General features: G+C 37.2%; 2 protein-coding genes across 2 annotated transcripts; one reads left to right on the forward strand and one right to left on the reverse strand.

Moving 5' to 3' along the window:
* Positions 1-4935: 4935 nt before the first annotated feature.
* Positions 4936-5877, reverse strand: LOC102401579 (olfactory receptor 10C1-like). The gene has a single exon (XM_006051076.3). It carries the CDS (start codon positions 5875-5877, stop codon positions 4936-4938), a length of 942 nt encoding a protein of 313 aa, XP_006051138.3.
* Positions 5878-22050: 16173 nt separating this feature from the next.
* Positions 22051-23001, forward strand: LOC102401257 (olfactory receptor 10A7). The gene has a single exon (XM_006051075.2). It carries the CDS (start codon positions 22051-22053, stop codon positions 22999-23001), a length of 951 nt encoding a protein of 316 aa, XP_006051137.2.
* Positions 23002-23523: the final 522 nt, after the last annotated feature.

The raw sequence follows: 23523 nt of genomic DNA on the forward strand, positions 1-23523 counted from the left end.
GGTGTTGGAGAAGACTTGTGAGAGTCCCCTGGACTGCAAGGAGACCCAACCAGTCAGTCCTAAAGGAAACCAGTCCTGAATATTCATTGGAAGGACTGATGCTGAAGCTGAAACTCCAATACTTTGGCCACCTGATGCGAAGAACTGACTCCTTTGAAAAGACCCTGATGCTGGGAAAGATTGAAGGTGGGAGGAGAAGGGGATGACAGAGGATGAAATGGTTGGGTGGCATCACTGACTCAATAGTCATGAGTTTGAGCAAGCTTTGGTTGTTGGTAATGCACATGGAAGCCTGGCTTGCTTCAGTCCAAGGGGTAGCATTGAGTAGGACATGACTAAGCGACTAAACTGAACTGAGCCCATGGTTGGTGGACTGTCACGAAAATACACAGACAATTTTATATATGTTTAATTTCCTATCAAATTTTGAAATTTTAAATATAAATTGACTCAGTTGATTTGGGGATACTATATGACTGAATTAACAATCCATATCTAGATTTTCTCTTCATTTACTCCCTTTTATGCTAAAGAAACTTTTTCACCCTATCCAGTTCATTCTTCAAGTTTAAACCTCCTAAATCCTGTATTTCCTTTATCAACCAAAAGCTCATGTTTGGGAACAGGTCCTAAGTATTTAGATTTTTCTGAGAACAGGTTATGCACTCTGCCAGTATACCTGCAGGTCCCATTGCTACATCTGGCTTATGATAACGTGGGGAATGTCCTATGAATAATTGACTAAAAAATTTGAGCATGTTCTATGAATAATTTTTCTTCATATCTGCAACAAGCAGGAAGTGAATGCTGCACCATTCATGCACCTCTAAGTTTAAGTGTTATACTGAATAGAAATGTGTAATTTGAAGAAAAAATATATCAAGAGAGAGGGGACATATGTATACCTATAGCTTATTCATGTTGAGGTTTGACAGAAAACAAAATTCTGTAAAGCAATTATCCTTCAATTAAAAATAGATAAAATATATAGTAGTATAGTAATTAAGATAATGAATTTATAATTTACAAATGCTGTTAGTTACCATTGGCAAGTTTCTTAAATTCTCTATGCCTCAATTTTTTCATTTTTATAATAGAAATAATAATAATGCCCCAATTGCAGTGTTGTGACGTGTAAGGGAGGTATACTTTGTAAAACACTCAGGACAATGCCTGGCATAGATTAGGTGCCAAATGTATATTTGATCTAATTATTATTATTTACTCTCTTTTAAGGAGAGGTAGCTCAGGGTGAAGATCTATAGCACATTTTCAGAATGGTTAGTTGTCTAACTATATAAAAATATCTGAAAAGAACAAGGTCTGTAGGGGTAATATCAAGCAGTTTGGAGAAGGAATATAAATTTGAATATCTCAAATGAGTTAATAATAAAAGAAATAAAAATAAACAACTGAAGCACCATAAATATGGAAAGAAAACTTGGGACCCAAAGAAAGTTAAACAGTGTCATAAAATATGTAATAGGAAGAAAATATGTAGTTATGGAGATGAAGATTTCATAAATAAGTGGTTATTGATTTGACACTTGAAGAACTTGGATTAATTAGATGAAGAGAATAGTTATAAGAACAACACAGTTATTGGAGAGGGAGATTCTAGGGAGATAAAGCAGCATGTGCATTGTCTGCACGGTGAGATGATAGTCAAGAAACTGAAAGAAAGTCATTGAAATTAGAACAGAGAGAGCATGGAGCTAGAGAGGTCTGTGAGAGCAAAAAGGAGCTCAATCTTTGTTGGCTATGTTCTTCATGTTAGTCTCTATTCTAAAACTTATGAGCCTACTGTATGCACTCAGACATGGTTATGGTTTACTGAAATTTTTAATTTGCAACTATCACCATGACTGTAGTTTGGAACATACTGAATAAGGTCAGTCCTTCCTAGTGGATGTGTTGTTGTTCAGTCCTAAGATGTTGTCTGACTCTTTTGCAATCCCATGGACTACAGCCTTCCAGGCTTCTCTGTCCATGATTTCCCAGGCAAGAATACTGGAGTGGGTTGCCTTGCCCTTCTCTAGGGAATCTTCCTGACCCAGGGAATGAATCCGCATCTTGGCGGGCAGATTCTTTACCATTGAGCCACCAGAAAGGTCAATTAAAGGTCAAAATGATGACAGTTTTGACTATGCCAGGAAAAATGAGAAGTGAAGGATTTTCATATGTTTCCTGTGTGTAATTGCCATTATTTTGTGACAGATTGAATATAGTGACAAAGAAAGCTGTGTTACAAGGACAATCCTAAGACTCCTGTCTTCCATACAGAATGGATGGTGTAGTAGTTTGTACTAAGATATAGAGTGGAAACTTTTGACATATTTTTCAGGGTAGGTTCACTTATAAGTTTGCTTTGGGAACATCCAGTTGAGATACCTTGAATTTCTGAGCAAGATATCGACTAGAAACTTGATTTCAAATTTCAAATTGGTTCTGTGGGGTGTCAGTGGTTAATGCATTGACATTAAGATGAAACAAAGGCATATTTTAAATGCCATTGGACCATATATAATATTAGAGACTACATGTTATCAGCCAGCTTCAGAAGTTGTTCTTTGTGTTCTTATTGATCATTTACTGGAGATGGCTAAATATGATTTTTTCAGGACAGAATAGGCTTAAAAATAACTGTCTTCAAAAGCTTTACAGGAGATTTTTTGCTAATAAACTTTTACCAAAAAGACACACTTCAAATATGTCTAATATTCCTCTGTTGTTTTTCCATTGCTTTGAAATGGCAGCTTCTTCCAACACTGATGTTTCCTTATGTGTGCTCTCAGAATGCAAACATCTCCTAAGAAGTAAAATTTGACTTTAGTATTTTTAGTATGCATTAGAAGCTTTTTTATGAATATAACTGGAAACTTTCAAAGTAGTAGTGAAAGAAGATCTCTGAACATAAAGTGAATAAGTTCTGTGTACATATTTTATGAATTTATAAACCAATATATTAATTATAAAGGAGATTACCAGTTTGCCATTAATAAGGTGCTCCATATTTTTGCTAAACTTTCATACTTGGAAAATAATGAGATGATAAATGATTCCATTCAAATTTCTACATAAGCCAGGGTATAATGTATACCCTGGATATAACATATAACATAACAATGCTATGTGTGTCACTGGCTTTCACATAAAAAAATCAAATATTCGTAACAGAATGCTCAATTCTTTAGGAACACAACTATGAAATGGCTTTACTTTTTCTAATAACTATTTAATTTTGCTCTTTTGATTCTCCCTTTTGTTTCCCTGAACTAGCTCTGTCAGTTACTATATATATATATATATATATATATATATATATATAACTTGCAGATTTTTTAAATTATTGAAATATAGTGAATTTGAATTTGAAAAAGTTTATCATATTTTAAATTCAGAACTCAGCCAATACATAACAGCTTCTAGACCCTGTGTGGTCTGGTGAATTGGTAAGTTAGGAATGAGAGAGAGGAAAAGGGCAAATTTCCTTACGGGTTGAGGCCCAGGCAGTTATAGGATGTAATATACAACGTGGTTCAATTGTTGATGTACAAGGCTATTAGGTTTCCATTTTTCTGGTTCTGCACTATCTTCCCTCAAAACTTTGTAGTTTTCCTTATATAGATATTAGCATATTTTGTAAATTTATACCTAAGTTGATTATTTTGTCAAGTATTCTTTATTCGTTTCTAACTCTGCTCTTTACAGATTCCTACAGTGAACCTCAATACAAAGGATAGCAGTAATTGTATGTGAAGCAGCCCTCACATTTATGTTCCTATATCCACAACCCACCACCCAAGCTCCAGGGGATACAACCAAAGTCTGTCTTTAACATTTAGTCATCTGAAGCTTGTCTCAGATTGAAGTAGTTCAGCTGCCCCAGATGCTACATCTTAGCAAGCTTCGGAGTGGAGACTTTTATCCAGTTCCTCCTTTTAATAGACCTTCCAGTTTCTACAGTAATTCTCTTTGAGGCACTCTTAACACCCTCCTGCCCTGAATATGATTTCATATGCTTGCAGCTCTCCATTCCTATCTACTCTGAGAGATAGAAAGAAAATCTCCTTGAGAACCCACAGTTTTGTAAGTACAACATTTCCAACTTGCTTCACCCTCCTCAGTCTGCCACACATAAGGGTGGATACATGGAGGTGCCTGGGGTGATTTTCTATGTTTTTAATAAGTGCAATTATTTTTGACTCATTTGCTGTCTTATTTAGAATTTAAAGTGCCTCTTTACTTCAGCTTTGGCCACTTGTGAAATGGCTTAAAGAGTAAACAAAGCTCCACTGCACTCATGTCACATATTTAAAACAATATGCAGCAAATGTAATATTAAATTTAATGCTTTAAAAATGCTTTAATATCTGAAAAGCATAGAGAAATAAAGGTGATATCAGGATTTTATCATTTTGGAGGTATGTGGAGGTACTAACTACTGAAGATTTCTGGTACTTAACCAAAAACAGGATGGGCCTTGGAAGAGACATCAAGTAGTCTTAACATGGGAGAGCTGTGTGGGGCATGTCCCCTAGAAGCAGTCATGCAATGGAAAGTATCTCATTGGTGTCCACAACTTTCTATTACTTAAACTCAAGATCTGTTCACACCTTTTTCTTTCCATACATTATACAAAAGGCATTTTTGATGTTTCTGTTTTGGAGCCTCTCTTCATTCTACTAAACCAAGAGTCAGTACTGATATTTCTCTCACGATATATGAAGAAAAGACTCTTTAAACTTTCACATACAGAGGAGCTGCTGTGAAGCTCCGGAATAAAATGTCACACAAGTTTAGTAAAGAGATTTCTTTCTTCTCTCTTCCAGGATATCACGCTTATTCTGGAATCCAGAAATTTGGAGGAGGAAAATATCCTGGAATACTTCTGGCAGATACATGTGTTTCTAAATAGTTTGGTAATAAACAGGTTTAGGTCATTTGTCTGTGAGTGCTCCATAGTGTTAGTCTTTGAAAGGCTTCCTTCACTTCCTTGTTTCTCAAGGTGTAGATAACTGGATTCAGAGCAGGTGTGACCACTGTGTACATGAGTGCAGTTGCCTTGTCTGTTTCTGGAGTGTGTGCAGCCTTCCGTTGGAGGTAAGTGAACAAGGCAGTACCATAGAAGAGAGAAACAACCAGGATATGAGATGAGCAAGTGGAGAAAGCTTTGCTTCTGCCAGTGGCTGAAGGGATTCTCAGGATGGTCACCAGAATGCGCACATAGGAGCACAGAATGAGGAGACAGGGGGTCATGATAAAAAGCACGGAGATAGCAAACAATGTAGTCTCATTATGGGAGGTATCAACACAAGCTAGTTCCACTACCGGCATGATGTCACAAAAAAAGTGCTGGATCCTTCCTGTTCCACAGAAGGGCAGAGTGAAGATCCATGTGGTCTGGGCTGATTCTACCATGACCCCAGTGGTCCAAGATACTGCAGCCAATTTCAAACACACACCAGGGCCCATCAGGAGAGAGTAATGCAGAGGATGGCAAATAGCTACAAAGCTGTCATAAGCCATGGCTGCTAGCAGGCAGCATTCTGTCAGTCCCAAGATGCTAAATACATACATCTGAGCTGCACAGCGTGCCACGCTTATGATCTTGGTCTCCACAAGCAAGTGCACCAGCATCTGAGACACCACACTAGTGATATAGCACATCTCCAGAAAGGAGAGGTTAACCAGGAAGAAATACATGGGAGTGTGCAAGGAAGGGGTGCCCCAGATCAAGCCAATGATGAGAAGGTTTCCTCCCATGGTAAACAAGTATATGGTTAAGAACACAATGAAGAGCACAGGTTGTAACTCTGCTAGAGAGGAAAATGCTACAAATGTGAAGTGGGTGCAGAGGGACTGGTTTCCACTCATTATGGGCTCAGAGCTAGACATCTGTGGAGAGAGCAGAGGGGACAGAAGTAACACCTAAAGACATCTAGTCACCTAGCATGGGTCTCTGTGTAACTTTCTAGGGTCAGTGGTCTGATATGAGACCTAGACACTTGTATTCCTTTGCTAAAAGTTTTGAAATGATTAAGAAAAACCCCTGGAGGAGGAGATGGCAGTCACTCTAGTATTTTGGGCTGGAGAAATCCATGGACAGAGGACCCTAGTGGGCTACAGTCCATACGATTGCAGAGTCAGACATACTGAAGCAACTTAGCATGTATGCATGCACCCAGCATAATTGATCCAGTATTTATTCCCAATTTTGAGTTCTGGAATTTCATAGAAATTTAGAGAAAACAGCGGCTTTAAATTACATCCTCTCATGTTTTCTTTTTACCTTGTTGTTATTCTAATCATGTACACAGACTGTTAGGTGTGTGATATATATGAAAGCTTTCTAATTATTAATGTGTTAGCCACTTCAGTTGTTTTGGACTCTTTGTGACCCCATCGACTGTAGATCACCAAATTTCTCTGTTCATGAAAATCTCCAGGCAAGAATACTGGAGGGGGTTGCCATTCTGTTCTTAGGGTATCTTCCTTATCCAGAGATTGTATCCAGGTCTTCGGCATTGCAGGGAAAATCTTTACCATCGAGTGTAAAGGAGTCACATAAAAGATAAGTGTAGAGAGTAAATTGTAAAGGTACTATGTTCTGGTCTTCTGAATTCTATAATTTTCCCTTAAATTTACACTTAAGCGTTTGAAAGGGTGAATATTTCTAGGCATCTACCTATTCATTTTCTTACATATTTTAGTCATTTTATTTTAATATGATAAAGTCATAACTTGGTAACTAAAATCCATGGAAATCAAAACCACCAGAATGTCCTTTCTATATCCTCAATGTAATTGTACAAGAAATTTGAGTGGGAGAACATACCAAGAACCACAAGAAAAACTTCCCTTTCCTTGTCAGTCTTCTAGACTTCTGACAATTCCCAATTATAACATGGTTATAAAACAGGCTGCATTTCTACTCTGACTAGAGACCATAGGGATTGCATCCACTGCACAGTTTAATTTGTCTCAAGAGGAATTTGTTAAAAAACAATGACAAACATTCAATGTAAATTTGGTTTTCATTACTTGAATACATTTCCCAGAGTGCCAGGGTCCAGCCCTGGTGGATCCAGGGAATTCGAAGCGGGGACGGCGTCAGCGAGGGTCAGGAAACAACTGGTTAATTAAACTTTAATTAAGGATATAAAGAGCAATAGAATAAGGATAGCTTAGTGAGGAAATTCAGTGGAGAAAAGAGGCTGAAATAAGGATAGCTCAGTGAGGAAATTCAGTGGAGAAAAGAGGCTGAATAATTCAGCCAGAAGGTGAAAGAAAGAACGACATGGGGACACCAAGTTTTGATGAACAAGGCCCGCACTTTATTTTCCAAAGTAGTTTTTATACCTTAAGTTATGCATAGAGGATAATGGGGAAAGGGGTAGAGTCATGCAGTAAGCCAGGCTTTCTTCCTGCAAACTTATCATATGCAAAAGCTTAGGTGATTTGCATCATCTTCTGGCCCAGAGGCCTGTTAACATTTTAAGACCCTTTCTTCAGAAAACTTATTTTTCTCTAAAGGTGATTGGTCAGGAGCCACCCTCCAAAATTTCCCATTTTAATTCCTGTGATTTATGCCAATAAAGTTTGCCAAAGTATGCCAATAAAGTTAGATAAAGTTGCATTCCTATAGGGCAAAGGTGTGGTGGGCTATAACAAGTAAAATAATTAACTCAAGGGTCCAAGATTACAAACATTAAAGCTACTACTTACACCAATTATATTAATCAATACACTGCCAGGGACACAGCAGGTAAGGGATATGGAAACTTAGCAGCAAACATTGGCCCAACAAGTGAAAAACCCTTCACCAATACAATTTCTAATCAATCTTTTAACTGCTCAAAGGAATCTGTATTCAGACAGTTCAGAACATCTCATGCCTCTCACAGTTGGGAGGCTCTGAACAATCACATGTGGCCAGAAAAACCTATTCAGGCAGGCTAGAGGACTTCCAAAGGAGTTTGTAGGTTGAAACACTGTCACACCCAGGAACTTCATTAACTGGAGCTGTAAGTAACTCTTTTTTCAGAGAGAGGTAGTGGGGGACAGCCCCCCGTAAAGTCAGAGGTGTAGGTGAAAGCACAAAGCAGAAAGTAAGCAGACTCTGGTTTTGGGGGTAGATGCTTGAGAATTTCCAGGGGGACTCCTGAGGCTTGATCCCGCCTTTGCGTATGCCAAGCCTCCTTCCTCATGACCTTTGCCACGGGCGGAGCTCGCTCCCTGCACCAGAGACAATCTATTGCTGTTAGTTACATCACTTAAATTTCAATGGGTAAATCCCAGTATTTCTAATGGATTTACACCTTGCACTTCAGTTATTGAATTGTATGGCTATTTTCCATATTAATTTTCTTTAAGTTTCTCAGATGCACAGTGACTGTTCATGTCTTTTTTGATATCAATAGAACCAGCACAAAGTAGACTCTGTAGACCAACGGATAGTATTTAACAGACATTCAAAATTTTGCAGTAATTCTCTTTGAAGTACCCTCAACACCCTCATTATAATTTGATATGCTTATAGCCCTCCTTTCCCATATTGTGTGAGATATAGAAGGAAAATCTACTTCGGAGCCCCAGTTTTGTAGTGAAAACTGTGAAAGTGAAAGTTACTCAGTCGTGGCCGACTGTTTGTAACCCATGGACTATACAGTCCATGGAATTCTCCATGCCAGAATACTGGAGTGTATAGCCTCTCCCTTCTCCAAGGGATCTTCCTAACCCAGGAATTGAACCAGGGTCTACTGCATTGCAGGTGGATTCTTCACCAACTGAGCTATCAGGGATGCCAATGCAATGTTTCTCCTGGCCTTGCATCCTCCTCTCTCTGTCATACTTACAGGTAGGTACATGGAGGTAGCTGGGGGAAGTTCTAAATCGTGTGTGTGTGTGTGTGTGTGTTTGAGTGTGTGTGTGTGCGTGCTAGTTGCTTAGTTGTGTCTGACTCTGTGATCCCATGAACTGTAGCTTGCCAGGCTCCTCTGTCCATGGAATTCTCCAAGCAAGAATACAGACAGGCTCTATCTTCTGTCCAAGAATTCTCCAAGCATTTCTCCAATCTGAGGGATTGAACCTGGGTCTCGTGCACTTCAGGCAGATTTCTTCAGGCAGATCTGAGCCACCAGGCAAGTCCTCCTAACTTTTTAGTAACCCAACTATTATTGACACATTTGCTGTCTTCTTTAGAATTTAAAGACCCTCCTTCCTTCACCTTTGGCCTATTGTGAAATGGATAAACAATCAAAGCAATCTCCACTCCATGCATGTCAGATGTTTAAAACAAATAAATACTTGCAATGAATATTTTATCACATGATTTAAAAAATGCTTTTATACCTTAAAAGAATACAGTGATAAATGTGATATCAGGTTTTATCATTTTGAGGGTCTGTCGAGATTGTGATTCGTGAAGATTTCTGGTATTTAAAATAAGTTTGAACCTTGAAAGTGACGTCACATAGTCTTAGCACAAGGGAATGCTGCTGGGCACGTCTCCAAGAAGCAGGCATGTACTGAGAGCATCTCATTGGTATTCACAATTTTCTGTTACTTAAACTAAAGTTCTGAACACATCTTTTCCTTCTATATATTATACAATAGAGCATTATTTGATATGCTGTTTTCGAGTCTCTAACATTCTTCCAAACCAACCTTCAGTACTGATATGTCTCTTGTGATGTGTGTGAAAATTAGTCTTTTAAAGTGTGAACTATGGGAGGAGCTGCTTTGAAGCTCAAGCATTAAAATGGCACACAAGTTTGGGAAAGAGATTTCTTTCATCTGCTTTTCTGGGAATTCAGCCTTCTTCTGGAATCCAGGAGAATTGGTGATTTGGAATATCCAGAAACTACTTCAGGCATAAACATGGGGTTTTGCATAGTTAGGTAATAAATAGTAACAGCAAATTCTTCTCTAAGTGGTTTTTCTGAGTGTGTTTTGTTTTTTTAATGTAATATTGGGAAGTATTTATCATTCTGAATAAAAATTTTAAGAAATTGTTGTTACCTATGTATCTTGAACACTAAGGTGTTTTAATATGCAGTCAAAACAATAGAAGAGATCAGATGCTGTGTGATGATGGGCAGCTGTTGAATTGGTCTGTGTTTGTGTGTGTGAGTGCACGTGCGGGCCCACATGCACCCACACACATTGAAGCATTTGTTATGTGCGCAGAGACAACTAAGGGTCAGCTTTGGCAGGGAGAGTTTCTGCTATTGAACAGGTCGTGCCTGTGACGCTTTGGTCAGTCTCCTGTAGTGAATGTCCTCTTATCTATGGTTATCACAGTGTCCCATGTATAATCATTCTCACTTCTGACCAGGAGAGACCATACATTCATGTTTTTCAGGCACAGAATACCAATATAATTGCTCAGCCTCTACTTGGGCAGTGATATTTAATCTCTGTGTTTAAAATGTCTAGGTATATTCCTTTCTAGGTATATTCCTATTCAGTCTAGAATGTACTGATATACATTCTAGATTTAGACCATCAGTGTCCTGAAATTAGGACCTGATTATTTATGGGAATAGAATAGGAATTTGATCAAACAGTATACTGTACATTCAATACAGAGGAAAGCAGGAAAATTGGGACAAATAAAACCATAATTTAAAAACTAGATAGTGATGAAAAAATTTGAATAACGGTATCATCACTTCATGGGAAATAGACAGGGAAACAGTGGAAACAGTGTCAGACTTTATTTTTTGGGGGTCCAAAATCACTGCAGATGGTGGTTGCAGCCACGAAATTAAAAGACGCTTACTTCTTGGAAGGACCAACCTAGATAGCATATTAAAAAGCAGAGACATTACTTTGCCAACAAAGGTCCATCTAGTCAAGGCTATGGTTTTTCCAGTAGTCATGTATGGATGTGAGAGTTGGACTGTGAAGAAAGCTGAACACCAAAGAATTGATGCTTTTGAACTGTGGTGTTGGAGAAGACTCTTGAGAGTCCCTTGGACTGCAAGTAGATCCAACCAGTCCATTCTAAAGGAGATCAGTCCTGGGTGTTCATTGGAAGGACTGATGCTAAAGCTGAAACTCCAATACTTTGGCCACCTTATGCAAAGAGTTGACTCATTGGAAAAGACCCTGGTGCTGGGAGGGATTTGGGGCAGGAGGAGAAGGGGACGACAGAGGATGAGATGGCTGGATGGCATCACTGACTCGATGGACATGAGTTTGAGTAAACTCCAGGAGTTGGTGATGAACAGGGAGGCCTGGCGTGCTGTGATTCATGGGGTGGCAAAGAGTCCGACACGATTGAGTGACTGAACTGAACTGAATCATTCTTTCATCATTGCCCTAGGTGACATGTAATATATGTTTCTCTAAATCTTCATTTGTATGAAAAACCAAAAGATGAGTGGATAATGCCATAGAAACAAGCTAGTTTTGTATAAAAAAATCAGAATCCTTCACTGGATTTACAAGTTAAATACTTAGAGTTGAGTTACAGGGTACAACACTCGTCAGTATTTATTGTTGTGTTCAGTTGCTCAGTCCTGTCCGACTCTTTGTGACCCCATGGACTGCAGCATGCCATGCTTCCCTGTCCTTCACCATCTCTTGGATGATTATTTAATACCTCATTATTAGGGTGTATCAGAGGTGAGTAAGTATGGGAGGGTACTCCACTTAAGCTCTTGAATGATAGCATCCTATATTTAGCACTAAAATATATTAATTTTTTTTCATTTTTATTTTTTAGCATTTTCCACTGGAGAAATATTTTCTTTCATCAAAAAATGTGAAACACACTAACCTTAATCCTGTTACCATGGTAGTCAGGAAAAATCGAGTAGTTCCCAGGAGATACTCAGTAATTTTGTTGATTGAATATTGTTGATTGAACACAGGATATATACTTTAATGATCCTACTACACATTTCTCTTTTTAATTTTTTATTTATTTAATTTGGCTGTGCTGAGTCCTTGTTGCTGCCTGGGCAATTCTGTAGTTGTGGCAAGCGGGGCTTAATCTCCAGTTATGCATGGGTTTCTCATTGCAGTGACCTCTCTTGTGGCAGACCATGGGCTCCAGGGCATGTGGGCTTCAGAATTTGTGGCGTGTGGGCTCAGTAGTTGTGGCTCCATAACCATAGTTGTGGTGTCAGGCTTAGTTGCTCTGCAGAAAGTGGGATCTTCCTGAAACAGGGATGGAACCAGTGTCTCTTTTGTTGGCAAGCAAACTCTTCACCACAGAGTCAATAGGGAAGTCCCATACTTTTATTTTGCTTGAACATATATAAAAACATAGAAGAGGTCCATGTGTTTCTTGGTTGTTATCCTGTAAGTACTTTATGCCACTTGTCTAACAGTATTCCTCATTGTTAGGCTTTGAAATTCTTCCTTCACTTCCTTGTTCCTCAGGGTGTAGATAACTGGATTCAGAGCAGGTGTGACAGCTGTGTGCATGAGTGCAGTTGCTGTGTCTGTTTCTGGAGTGTGTGCAGCCTTTGGTAGGAGGTAGGTGAACAAGGAAAGCCATAAAGAGAGAAACAACCAGGATATGAGAAGAGCAAATGGAGAAAGCTTTGCTTCTGCCAGTGGCTGAAAGGATTCTCAAGATTGTCACCATAATGCACACTTAGGAGCACAGAATGAGGAGATGGGTTAAGAATAAAAAGCACAGAGAGAGCAGACATCACAATCACATTGTGGGAGATATCAACATGAGCCAGTTTTAGTACAGGCATGATGTCACACAAAAAGTCCCTCTGCACCCACTTCACATTTGTAGCAATTTCCTCTCTAGCAGAGTTGCAACCTGTGCTCTTCATTGTGTTCTTAACCATGTACTTGATTGGTTGAATCCATGGATGCAAATGCTGCAGCAGACACGGAAGTAAGACTTTAAGGTATACAAGGATTTTTGACTGATGGCAGAGAGGAAGCAATGGTCATTCTCTCCCATATTGTTTGAGAGTCAATTGTATATGGTTGGATGTAGGATATTTGAAAGTCAAAAGTGCTCTTTTTTAAATTAAACTTTTAATTTTGTATTGTGGTATAGCCGGTAATGCTGTGACAGTTTCAGGTAGAAAACAAAGGGACTCAAATCATACATATACATGTATCCATTCTCCTCCTATATCCCCTCCCATCCGGGCTGCCACATAACATTGAGCACAATTTGCTGTGTTATACTAGGTCCTTACTGGTTATCCATTTAAAATATAGCAGTGTGTACCTGTCCATCCCCAACTCCCTAACTATCTCTTCACCTGTCCTCATCCACAACTATGAGTTCATTCTCTGAGTCTGTTTCTGCTTTATAAATTAGTTTGTTTGTAACACATCTTCTTAGATCTGCATATAAGGAATGTCATATGATGTTTCTGCTTCTTGGTCTGACTTACTTCACTCAGTATGACAATCCTCTAGGTCCATTCAAAATCCTTTCTTAATGCTTCTTTACATCTGATTTTGAACTGAATAATTTGGTAAAAGGTCACAACGTTTGGCGACATAGTGACCATATGAGAATGAGCCCTACCAGCAATACAAAATATGGACTTTAATTCTCACGATGATTTCTTGTATCCTTCTTTAACCCTGTAGGAAAAGAGCTTGTGAGTGGTCTTGAAAACAAAAGACTTGGGATGAAAGAGTAAATCATGGAAAACAGTATTTCCTAAGGAGAAAAAAGATTATTAAGGAAGAAGTGACTAAGTGGGCCAAATATTTGTGAAAAGTTGAGAAAAAATAGCTTTGAGTTATCTATTAATTTTCAGCTACACAGTGGCCATTGGAAACTTCAGAAAAAAAGTTTTTGAGAGAGAGATAAGAGGGCAAACCAGATTCAAGTTGTGTATGGATAGATAGAAGTTGAGACATGAAAAAAAAAAAACAAGAAACAACATGTTGGAAACATTTGACCATGAAAGGGAGGAGAAAGACAGGGTGATATATCTAGAGAAAATAAAAGATAAGACAAGATTATTTATAATTGTTATTTGATATGTCTTCAAGATGGAGAATTAGAAGTCTACTTAATAGCTGTTGTGAAGGAGTTGTACTAAACAAAGTAGCTCCCCATCTCCCCTGCACACACATTTTGAAACTAGAATAATGTAACCTTAATTTTAGGGTTATTAATTTACCTAGTTTCAATATTGTTGTTCTTAGAGAACAGGGAGGCCTGTGGAGTAGAGGGAAGGGACAGTTGATCTGTGTAACTGGCACATATTTTAAGCTTGCCATCTAATACGGTTGTGGTTGTGTCATCCATTACTAATTACAATAGTAACTTCAGAGATCACCAAACAGGTCACCATAAGAAACTTAATAACAATGAAAAGTCTGAGATATTGTGAAAATAACCAAAATATGACAGAGACACAACTTGAGCAAATGATGTTGGAAAAAATGATGCTGATAGACTTGTTCAAAGCCCAATTGCCCCAAATCTTTAATTTCTAAAAAATCCAGTATCTGCAAAACACAGTAAAATTAGGTGTGCTTGTATAGCCACTGGATCTAGTATATGGTATACTAGATCCTCAGAATTTACTCATCTTTTAACTGAAAGTTTGTATCCTTTGACTAGGCATCTCTCCATTCCTACCACCCATATCCTGCCTCTGGATATTATTTCTGTTTCTATAAATTTGGCTTTTTTAGATTCCACATATAAGTGATATCATATCTTGATTGTACCTTGTTAAAGACTCTGAGCCAAACTTTGCAGATGAACTTCCTGAATTCCATAACCAACCACAGAAATTGTAAGATAATGAATATTTATTACTGTTTTAAGTATTGAGGTATGCGGTTACATGTTGTTGTCGCTGTTCAGTTGCTCACTCGTGTTCAACTCTTTGCAACCCCATGAACTGCAGCACGCCAGGCTTCCCTGTCCTTAACCATCTCCTGGAGATTGCTTAAACTCATGTCCATTGAGTTGGTGATGCCATCTAACCATCTCATCCTCTGTCATCCCTTTTTCCTCCTGCCTTCAATCTTTCCTAGCATCAAGGGCCTTTTCTAATGAGTCTGCTCTTTCCATCAGGTGGCCAAAGTTTTGGAGCTTCAGCTTCAGCATCAGTCCTTCCAATGAATAAATATTCAGGACTGACTTCCTTTAGGATTGAGTAGTTTGATCTCTTGCAGTCCAAGGGACTCTCAAGAGTCTTCTCCAACACACAGTACAAAAGAATCAATTCTTCGGTGCTTAGCCTTCTTTATGGTCCAACTCTCACATTCATACCTGACTACTGATAAAACCATAGCTATGACTATACAGATTTTTTTTGTCAAAGTAATGTCTCTACTTTTTAATATGTGTCTAGGTTGGTCATAGCTTTTCTTCTAAGGAGCAAGTCTCTGAATTTCATGTCTGCAGTCACCATCTGCAGTGATTTTTGGATCCCAAGAAAATAAAGTCTGTCACTCTTTCCACTGTTTCCCCATTCTTTGCTATGGACTGGATGCCATGATCTTAGGTTTTTGAATGTTGAGTTTTAAGCCCTCTTTTCTACTTTCCTCATTCACCTTCATCAAGAGACTCTTTAGTTTCTCTTCACTTTCTGCCATAAGGGTGGTGTCATCTGTATATCTGAGGTTATTGATATTTCTCCCTGCAATCTTGATTCCAGCTTGTGCTTCATCTGGCCTGGCATGATGTACTCTGCATATAAGTTAAATAAGCAAGGTGGCATGACACTATACAGACTTGAGGTACTCCTTTCTCAATTTGGAACCAGCCCATCCCATGTCTGATTCTAACTGTTGCTTCTTGACCTGCATACAGATTTCTCAGGAGGCAGCTAAGTTGGTCAGGTATTCCCATCTCTTTAAGAATTTTCCACAGTCTGTTGTGATCCACACAGTCAAAGGCTTTAGCGTAGTCAAAGCAGAAGTAGATGTTTTTCTGGAATTCTCTTGCTTTTTCTATGATTCAGTGGATGTTGGCAATTTGACCTCTGGTTCCTCTTCCTTTTCCAAATCCAACTTGAATATCTGGAAATTCTTGGTTCACATACTGTTGAAACCTAGCTTGGAGAATTTTGAGCATTGCTTTGCTAGCAAATGAGTGCAATTGTGTGATAGTTGAACAGTTTTTGGCATTGCCTTTCTTTGGGTTTGGAATGAAAACTGACCTTTCCAGTCCTGTGGCCACTGCTGAGTTTTCCAGATATTGAGTGCAGCACTTGAACAGCATCATCTTTTAGGATTTGAAATAGATTAGCTGGAATTCCATCACCTTCACTAGTTTTGTTCACAGTGGTGCTTCCTAAGGCCCACTTGATTTCACACTCCTAAAGGTCTGGCGCTAGGTGATTGATCACATCATTGTAGTTATATGGGTTGTTAAGATCTTTTTTGGATAGGTCTTCTGGAGAAAGGAATGACAAACCACTTTAGCTTTCTTGCCTTGAGAACTCCATGAACAGTATGAAAAGTGGTTACATGAATTTTATCACATTTCATCAAAGGAGAATTATAAACAGTATAATCTTTCTGAGATGGAAATCTGTGTTTGTCTTACCTTTCAAACCTACTGTGCCTGCCACTTAGTAGGCAAACCAAGAAATCTATAGGAAAAGAATCACTTATTTGTTTCCAGGCAAATCCCAAATTATAACTGCATGAAGAATTTTCAGCTAAAATAATTAAAATAAACTACTCATAAGATGACAGTGATATGTAACCAGTGAATGCATTGTATAATGATTTTAGGAATTATTAATAAGGAACTGAGTTACTCTGGAGTGGCAGTTAGAACACCTACACATGGAGCTGTATTTTATCTGAATTTCTGTTTCTTGGAGAGGTGATATTAATTAGGAACAGAGAAGTAAAAAGTAACCTCATTGAAGTTTGTATATTCTTTTTATGAGGGGGTTTTCATAGTCATCTTGTTGATATCTAAGAAAACTTTTGTTTAAAAATTTTGAAAACAAAACAAAAGCTGTTATGAAACAAACATTAGTCAGTAATGCACCATTTTTATTTGATTTTTCTTGCCAGTGTTACAAATGCATCTTTCATATGGTCTATAGTTAGTTGTTTGGTACAGCTATGAATTAAAATAGATTAAATATATTTTATAACTTTTCCTTTGATGTTGTTATAGCTTTATTTTACTTATTTTAAAGGTAGGTGTTTCCAATTGAAGATTTAAGAAAAAAGAATTTTAGGCTATTATAGCACTGTTATTTAGTTTTTGGAAAATAATGATTGATTAAGAATTTTAATCCTTATGTAGGATTAAATCCAAATACACAAAGCTTCCCTTTTACTTTTCAAGAAGGAAGTAAACTTGGAAGTGGTAAATTTTCCTGTCTAGCTGTTTGTTATGTCTCCTGCTCATGGGTAAAATTTAAACTCTGGGGGCTTTTTCAAGGCTTTTTTACTCCCCCACATTTTGTTAAAATTTTTGGGAATCATTTTTCCTGTTCTAATTTGTGACTATTTTAACCTCATATTTATTATGAGTTGGTTCTACAACAAATATAATAAAATACAGCTTTGTTAGCTCATTGAAAAACACTTCAAATAATAATGTTATGTCTCTGCCCACTAAACTGAAATAGATTTTGAAATTGCAAAGAGAATACATTCTAAGGATTAAAAAAAGAAAGAAAGAAATGTTTATCACTTTATGACAATAACTGTGTTAGTTATTATAAGATATTGCTTTCATGAAACAGTATATGAATCTTGGAACTATTTACAGTTTTCTTATGGTTAAACAAAGCAGTAGCAAACTATTTGATGTATAAAACAACAATAAACACATATCAATAATCATTTTAACTTGCACAGTTTAATTGCTTAAAAAGATTATTAGTAAAAATATATATTTAAAAATAAAGTTTTAAAAATGAATTAAAAATAAAATTTTAAATCATTTACATTTCAAGGATGTGGTACAAATATATTCTATCATTTTGTGGCCAAAATCTATCCCACAAAAAATTCTACAGGGAAAGCTAAAATCTATGTTCCTCACATAGTCTTAGTGTATTAATAATTGTAATCTCAAGGGATCGACCAGTGTGCCCTACAGACCCACCAGAAATAGCTATTATTAAGAAATACATATTGAATGGCAGCCATTATGACTTAAAATATAAACAATTTCTTGAAAATTCGATATTCTCCCCTATGCGGTAAAACGGTTGTTTAATTTGCAGCAGTCCCTTCTAATATCCCAAGGATCATTTTCCCCAAGGCCAGTCACACTTAAATACTATTACAGGAGTATATCAACCATTTGGTGCCAATGCAAAGTAGGTTAACCTATCAAAGTTATTTGCTTAATTCTGAAAATTTGAGATGTGACAGATTTCAGATCAGTTTACAGTTCTCACAAGATATTACTTATCTTTAAAAAATGATTAAACTTCTAATTAAGAAATATGGAGTTTTATTTGGTAAGATATATCCAGATATTTCTGTATGATTTATTTTGTTCCTCAATTCCCCACCCCCATAAAATTACTTTTATCTGTGCATCTATATACAACAAAATCATCTTAAGAAAAATAAACCTATAAGCTTATTTATACATGAAAAAAGGAATAGCTTGATGCTTTATTAAGTAAAACAAAAAAACAATAGAGTGTTTTTTTCTTTCTGTCTAGAAAGCTACAGAATGCTGAGGAAGAGAATATTGAGAAAACAATGGTTGTCTATTTAAGAAATGCTATGTATTATAACCATGCAATGTATTTTCAATTCAGGTATGAGGGTTATTTGTTCTCCAATTTTTACTAATTTATATTTTAGGTTCTTAGAAGTGCTGTTCCAGTTAAAGAAGCTGATTGATTTGTAATGATTTTTATGAGAAAACATGTATTTATGAGAAAGCTGGCAGATTTTCCAGAAAATTTTGAAGCTGGCCTGCTTAATAGCAAGTGAAAAACTCTTTGGTCTCAAAACATAGTCCCAAAATTAGTGGACTTAAGTAAATGTCATTACATTTTTAGAATTCCATGCCATAAATAAAGTAATACGTTCTCTAGAGCTATGTAGCAATCCTGCTCACTCATCTACAGTTTACAAGTTTTTAAAAAAGGCATCACTATAAATTTGTGGTAGTTACTGCAGCATCACTGTCGATGAATCTTTTGATTTTTAGAAGATGTATGCAATGTAAACAGTATTTTTTTTTTAGGATATATAAAGAGGGGAGGGATATTTGGATGTATATTTTGTTACAGTAAAAATCTCTAGTTCTCCAAAACTTTATCAAATTTAAATATGCCTACACAAGGTAGAATATGTATATCATTGATTATCAAATAAAGAAACTGATAATCTTCTTGGCTTGCCTTATTCCTATCTCACAGTGGAGACCGTGGATGTTACATTATAGATAATGTATTATAATATCTAGTCCTTAGTCACTCCAGGACTAGATATTAAACCTGTTGTTGTTTTCTGTCACTTCAGTATTAGAAATCTGAGAGGGAGTAGTGGTTGAGGTATTTTAGAGATACACTAAAAATTGTTGGACGATTATAAAATCTTGATACCTTATTCAATTCTCATAATTTTTTTCCTCAGAAAAAAGATGGACTATATTTAGAGTCACAGTGAATTTAGAATTGTTGAAAAATGCTGAACATGATAATGCATCTGAAACTATTTATGCTGCTGTTGCTTTATAGTTTCTCAGTCCTGTCTGACTCTTTGCGACCACATGGACTGTAGCCCACCTGGCTCCGCTGTCCATGGGATTTCCCAGGCAAGATTACTAGAGTAGGTTGTCATTTCCTTCTCCAGGTGATCTTCCTGACCCAGGGATTGAACTCACATCTCCAGCTTTGGTAGGTGGATTCTTTACCAGTGAGACACTTGGGAAGCCTCCGAAGCTATTTATAAGTTTTTCTAAATATACCAGGAATAATGTAGTTGTTATTGCTACTGTTGATGTGAATGGTATTGAAGCAGAATTTGCAATAGTGGTGAAAGGTAGTGGTCACAGTCACTGTCATGTCTCTTAACCTGTTATTCTGGAGTACCATCAGTATGGGCAGCCTGGGATGACCGGTTCCTTTCCTTATATTGTAGAGGATATTAGTTTGAGAACTGTGGTAAGCGAAATAGTGAGATATTACCAAAGTACATATATCACTGGAGTAGAATTAAAACAAAATTCTTCAAAAGGTCTGTGAGTTTTCAACTCCTTACTTTCAGAGAAATCTGTGTTAAACATGATTTGACTATAAAATAAGCTAAGACTTTTAAATTAAATTTGAAAAATGTTTTATAAAATAATTGATCTAATACTTAGGTCAATTGCTTATCAATTTGACCTAATATCAATATTAGATCAAAATAATTAATCTAATACTTAATACTTACATAGCCCCAATATTTGAAAAAATGGAAACATTGTTCAGCTCAGCTCCAATGTAGCTTTATATATAGTTGTTTTCCAACATATATTTTTGTGATCCCTAACATTTGATATGCTGTTGTTAAGATCTGTATAGAAAATATTTATATAATTCTACTTTTAATCAAAATGTTCTACTCTAAAGAAGATATTGTGTTTGAGATAATACTAATTGAATTAGTAATTCCATGAGTGGACTTTTAGTGGATACACAGTAGTAAGGGACTAGCTCCCACTTTGTCCATGCAGTTTTGGAGAAAACTGACAGTCTATTGTCATATTCATAATATTGCTGTTCATAATACTGCCGACTCATTATCGGTCCCTGATTTGCAGGGACTTTAAACTGATATTAACCACTCCCCTGAACACATACTCTAGATAAAAGCCCAAGAGTCATAAGTAAATGTAACTTTCTGATATGATACCCCAAATGTCCTTGTTATAAACAGTTGCCCCTGTCTCCCAGGGAAGGCCTTTTTCTTGTACCCCCTTAGAAAAAAAAAAAACTCATGGGAAGCATACCAAAATCCTGCATTTTTTGGTTTGAATTAACCAATCTGGCCTCAGCCAAGGAACTTCAAAATACTCCACCTTTGGACCATAATAAAGGCATATACCCCACATTCAGCCTTTCTTTATGCCTGAACTCTTGCCTTGACTTCCTCCTATAGCTCCTCCTCCAGAATCTGAGTAATAAACTTCATTTGACTTTCCTTTGTGATCTTTTGTTGAATCAGTGCTCACCATCCTACACCCCTGAGCTCCATTTAACATATGTTAATTTAACAAAGTCACAACACAGTGGGAAGCAGAACTAAATTGATGGATTAGAATTGAGATGAATGCTGGAAGGAGGACTTCTGGATTGCAGGTTATGTTTGTTCAGAAGTTTGCTATTTTTATAAAGCCCAATTTAAATGATATGACTATACCTGTGTGCATAGTAAGAACTGGGGTCCAGTGATGTGAAATTATGGTTCAAGAGGCACCATGAAAAATTACATAAATTGGCAGTCCCGTGAGGACTGTACAAAGTACTAAAATCATAAGTACCTCTTATGTTTATTTGTTTATCTATGTTTATTTACTAAGGTTCCCTCATATATACATATATGTGTACCTACATGTGTATATAATTTATATGTGTATATATGTATAGATGTATATATGTGTATGTATACTGGATGGAGTAGTGTATTGTATAAAATGCACTCCATTTGGTAGAAATATATCATTTATAATCTAAGATTTAAAAAGTCAAACTAGCCCAATTTTTATCTTTTTGCCTCTTGAATACCTCTTGGATATATTTTTTAAAATTATTAAGTGATTCTATTTTAGTTATTAGCTGCCCAAACTCTTTCTACTTCATCCTGAAAAGGAACATGCCTCTCATGAAGAACATGAGCTGCTGACTGTCATCACTGGTGAGAGACAAACTGCACCTAGGTGACAAGCAATTAGTGGTATTCATGCAAATTATTTCTTTGCTCTGATTTAGTCTTATTGTAGATATTCTGTTTCAGAGAAATAGAATGGTAAGACAACTGAGAACAAAGATACATTTATGGATTTTATTATTATATTTGATATTATATATACATTTAAAGAATATTTTTTGATCCTTTGACACATATATTTTGATTATTAGAGAGAAACTGGTCTAAGATATGATCTGTGAAAATCACACCCAAGTGACTGAATTTATCCTTCACGGTTTTACAAACAAGCCTGAGATGCAAGTTTCCCTATTTGTTTTGTTCCTGGTCATCTATACAGTCACTTTGTTGGGTAACTTCCTTATTGTCACAGTTACCATTATGGATCCTGCTCTTCAAACACCCATGTACTTCTTTCTCAGGAACTTGTCACTTCTTGAAGTCTGTTTCACCTTGGTCATGGTGCCAAAGATGTTGGTAGATCTAGTATCTCCAAGGAAAAGCATCTCTTTTGTAGGCTGTGGTACCCAGATGTACTTCTTTTTCTTCTTTGGCAGCTCTGAATGTTTCCTCCTCTCTATGATGGCTTATGATCGCTTTGTAGCCATCTGTAATCCTCTCCGCTATTCAGTCATAATGAATAGGTCCCTATGTTTGTGGATGGCTGTAGGTTCTTGGATGTCTGGTGTTCCTGTGTCTATGCTACAGACAGCTTGGTTGATGGCCCATCCTTTCTGTGGACCAAGCACCATAGACCACTTCTTTTGTGATGGTCCCCCAGTGTTGAAACTTGTCACTGAGGATACAACCATGTATGAAATGCAAGCACTTGCCTCCACACTACTATTTATTATGTTTCCCTTTTCCCTCATTTTGGTCTCCTACACTTGCATTATTAAAACCATCCTGATGATGTCCTCTGCTACCGGTCGCCAGAAGGCATTCTCCACTTGTTCATCTCACCTCATTGTGGTATCCCTTTTCTATGGAACAGCCAGCTTGACCTATCTACGGCCCAAATCCAACCAGTCTTCCGAGAGCAAGAAGCTAGTATCATTGTCCTACACTGTCATCACGCCAATGTTAAACCCCATCATCTACAGCCTAAGGAACAATGAAGTGAAGGGGGCAGTCAAGAGGACATTCACTCGTAAAGTCTTGCAGAAGTTAGGTGTGCTTTGAATTAAATTGTGTCAAGTTTTTCTAGACAAAGTAGAGGCACCAGAACCCATGAACAAAAGCTTTGAAGGAGTGGAAGATTTGCTCTTACTTCGTCAAGGTCACCTACTATGATGGGTGGATCTCAGTGTCTCAGTCAGAGTCCCAGCTCAGACAGGGATAACTGAGTTCCTTTATGAAGGGATTATTCAAAAATTCACAAAAAAGACCACCTGACCTGCCTCTTGAGAAACCTGCATGCAGGTCAGGAGGCAACAGTTACAACTGGACATGGAACAACAGACTGGTTCCAGATAGGAAAAGGAGTACGTCAAGGCTGTATATTATCACCCTGCTTATTTGACTTATATGCAGAGTACATCATGAGAAACACTGGGCTGGAAGAAGCACAAGCTGGAATCAAGATTGCTGGGAGAAATCTCAATAACCCCAGATATGCAGATGACACCACCCTTATGGCAGAAAGTGAAGAGGAATTAAAGAGCCTCTTGATGAAGGTGAAAGAGGAGAGTGAAAAAGGTGGCT

The sequence above is a fragment of the Bubalus bubalis genome, chromosome 4, assembly GCF_019923935.1.
Source record: "Bubalus bubalis isolate 160015118507 breed Murrah chromosome 4, NDDB_SH_1, whole genome shotgun sequence".
Classification (NCBI taxonomy): Eukaryota; Metazoa; Chordata; class Mammalia; order Artiodactyla; family Bovidae; genus Bubalus; species Bubalus bubalis.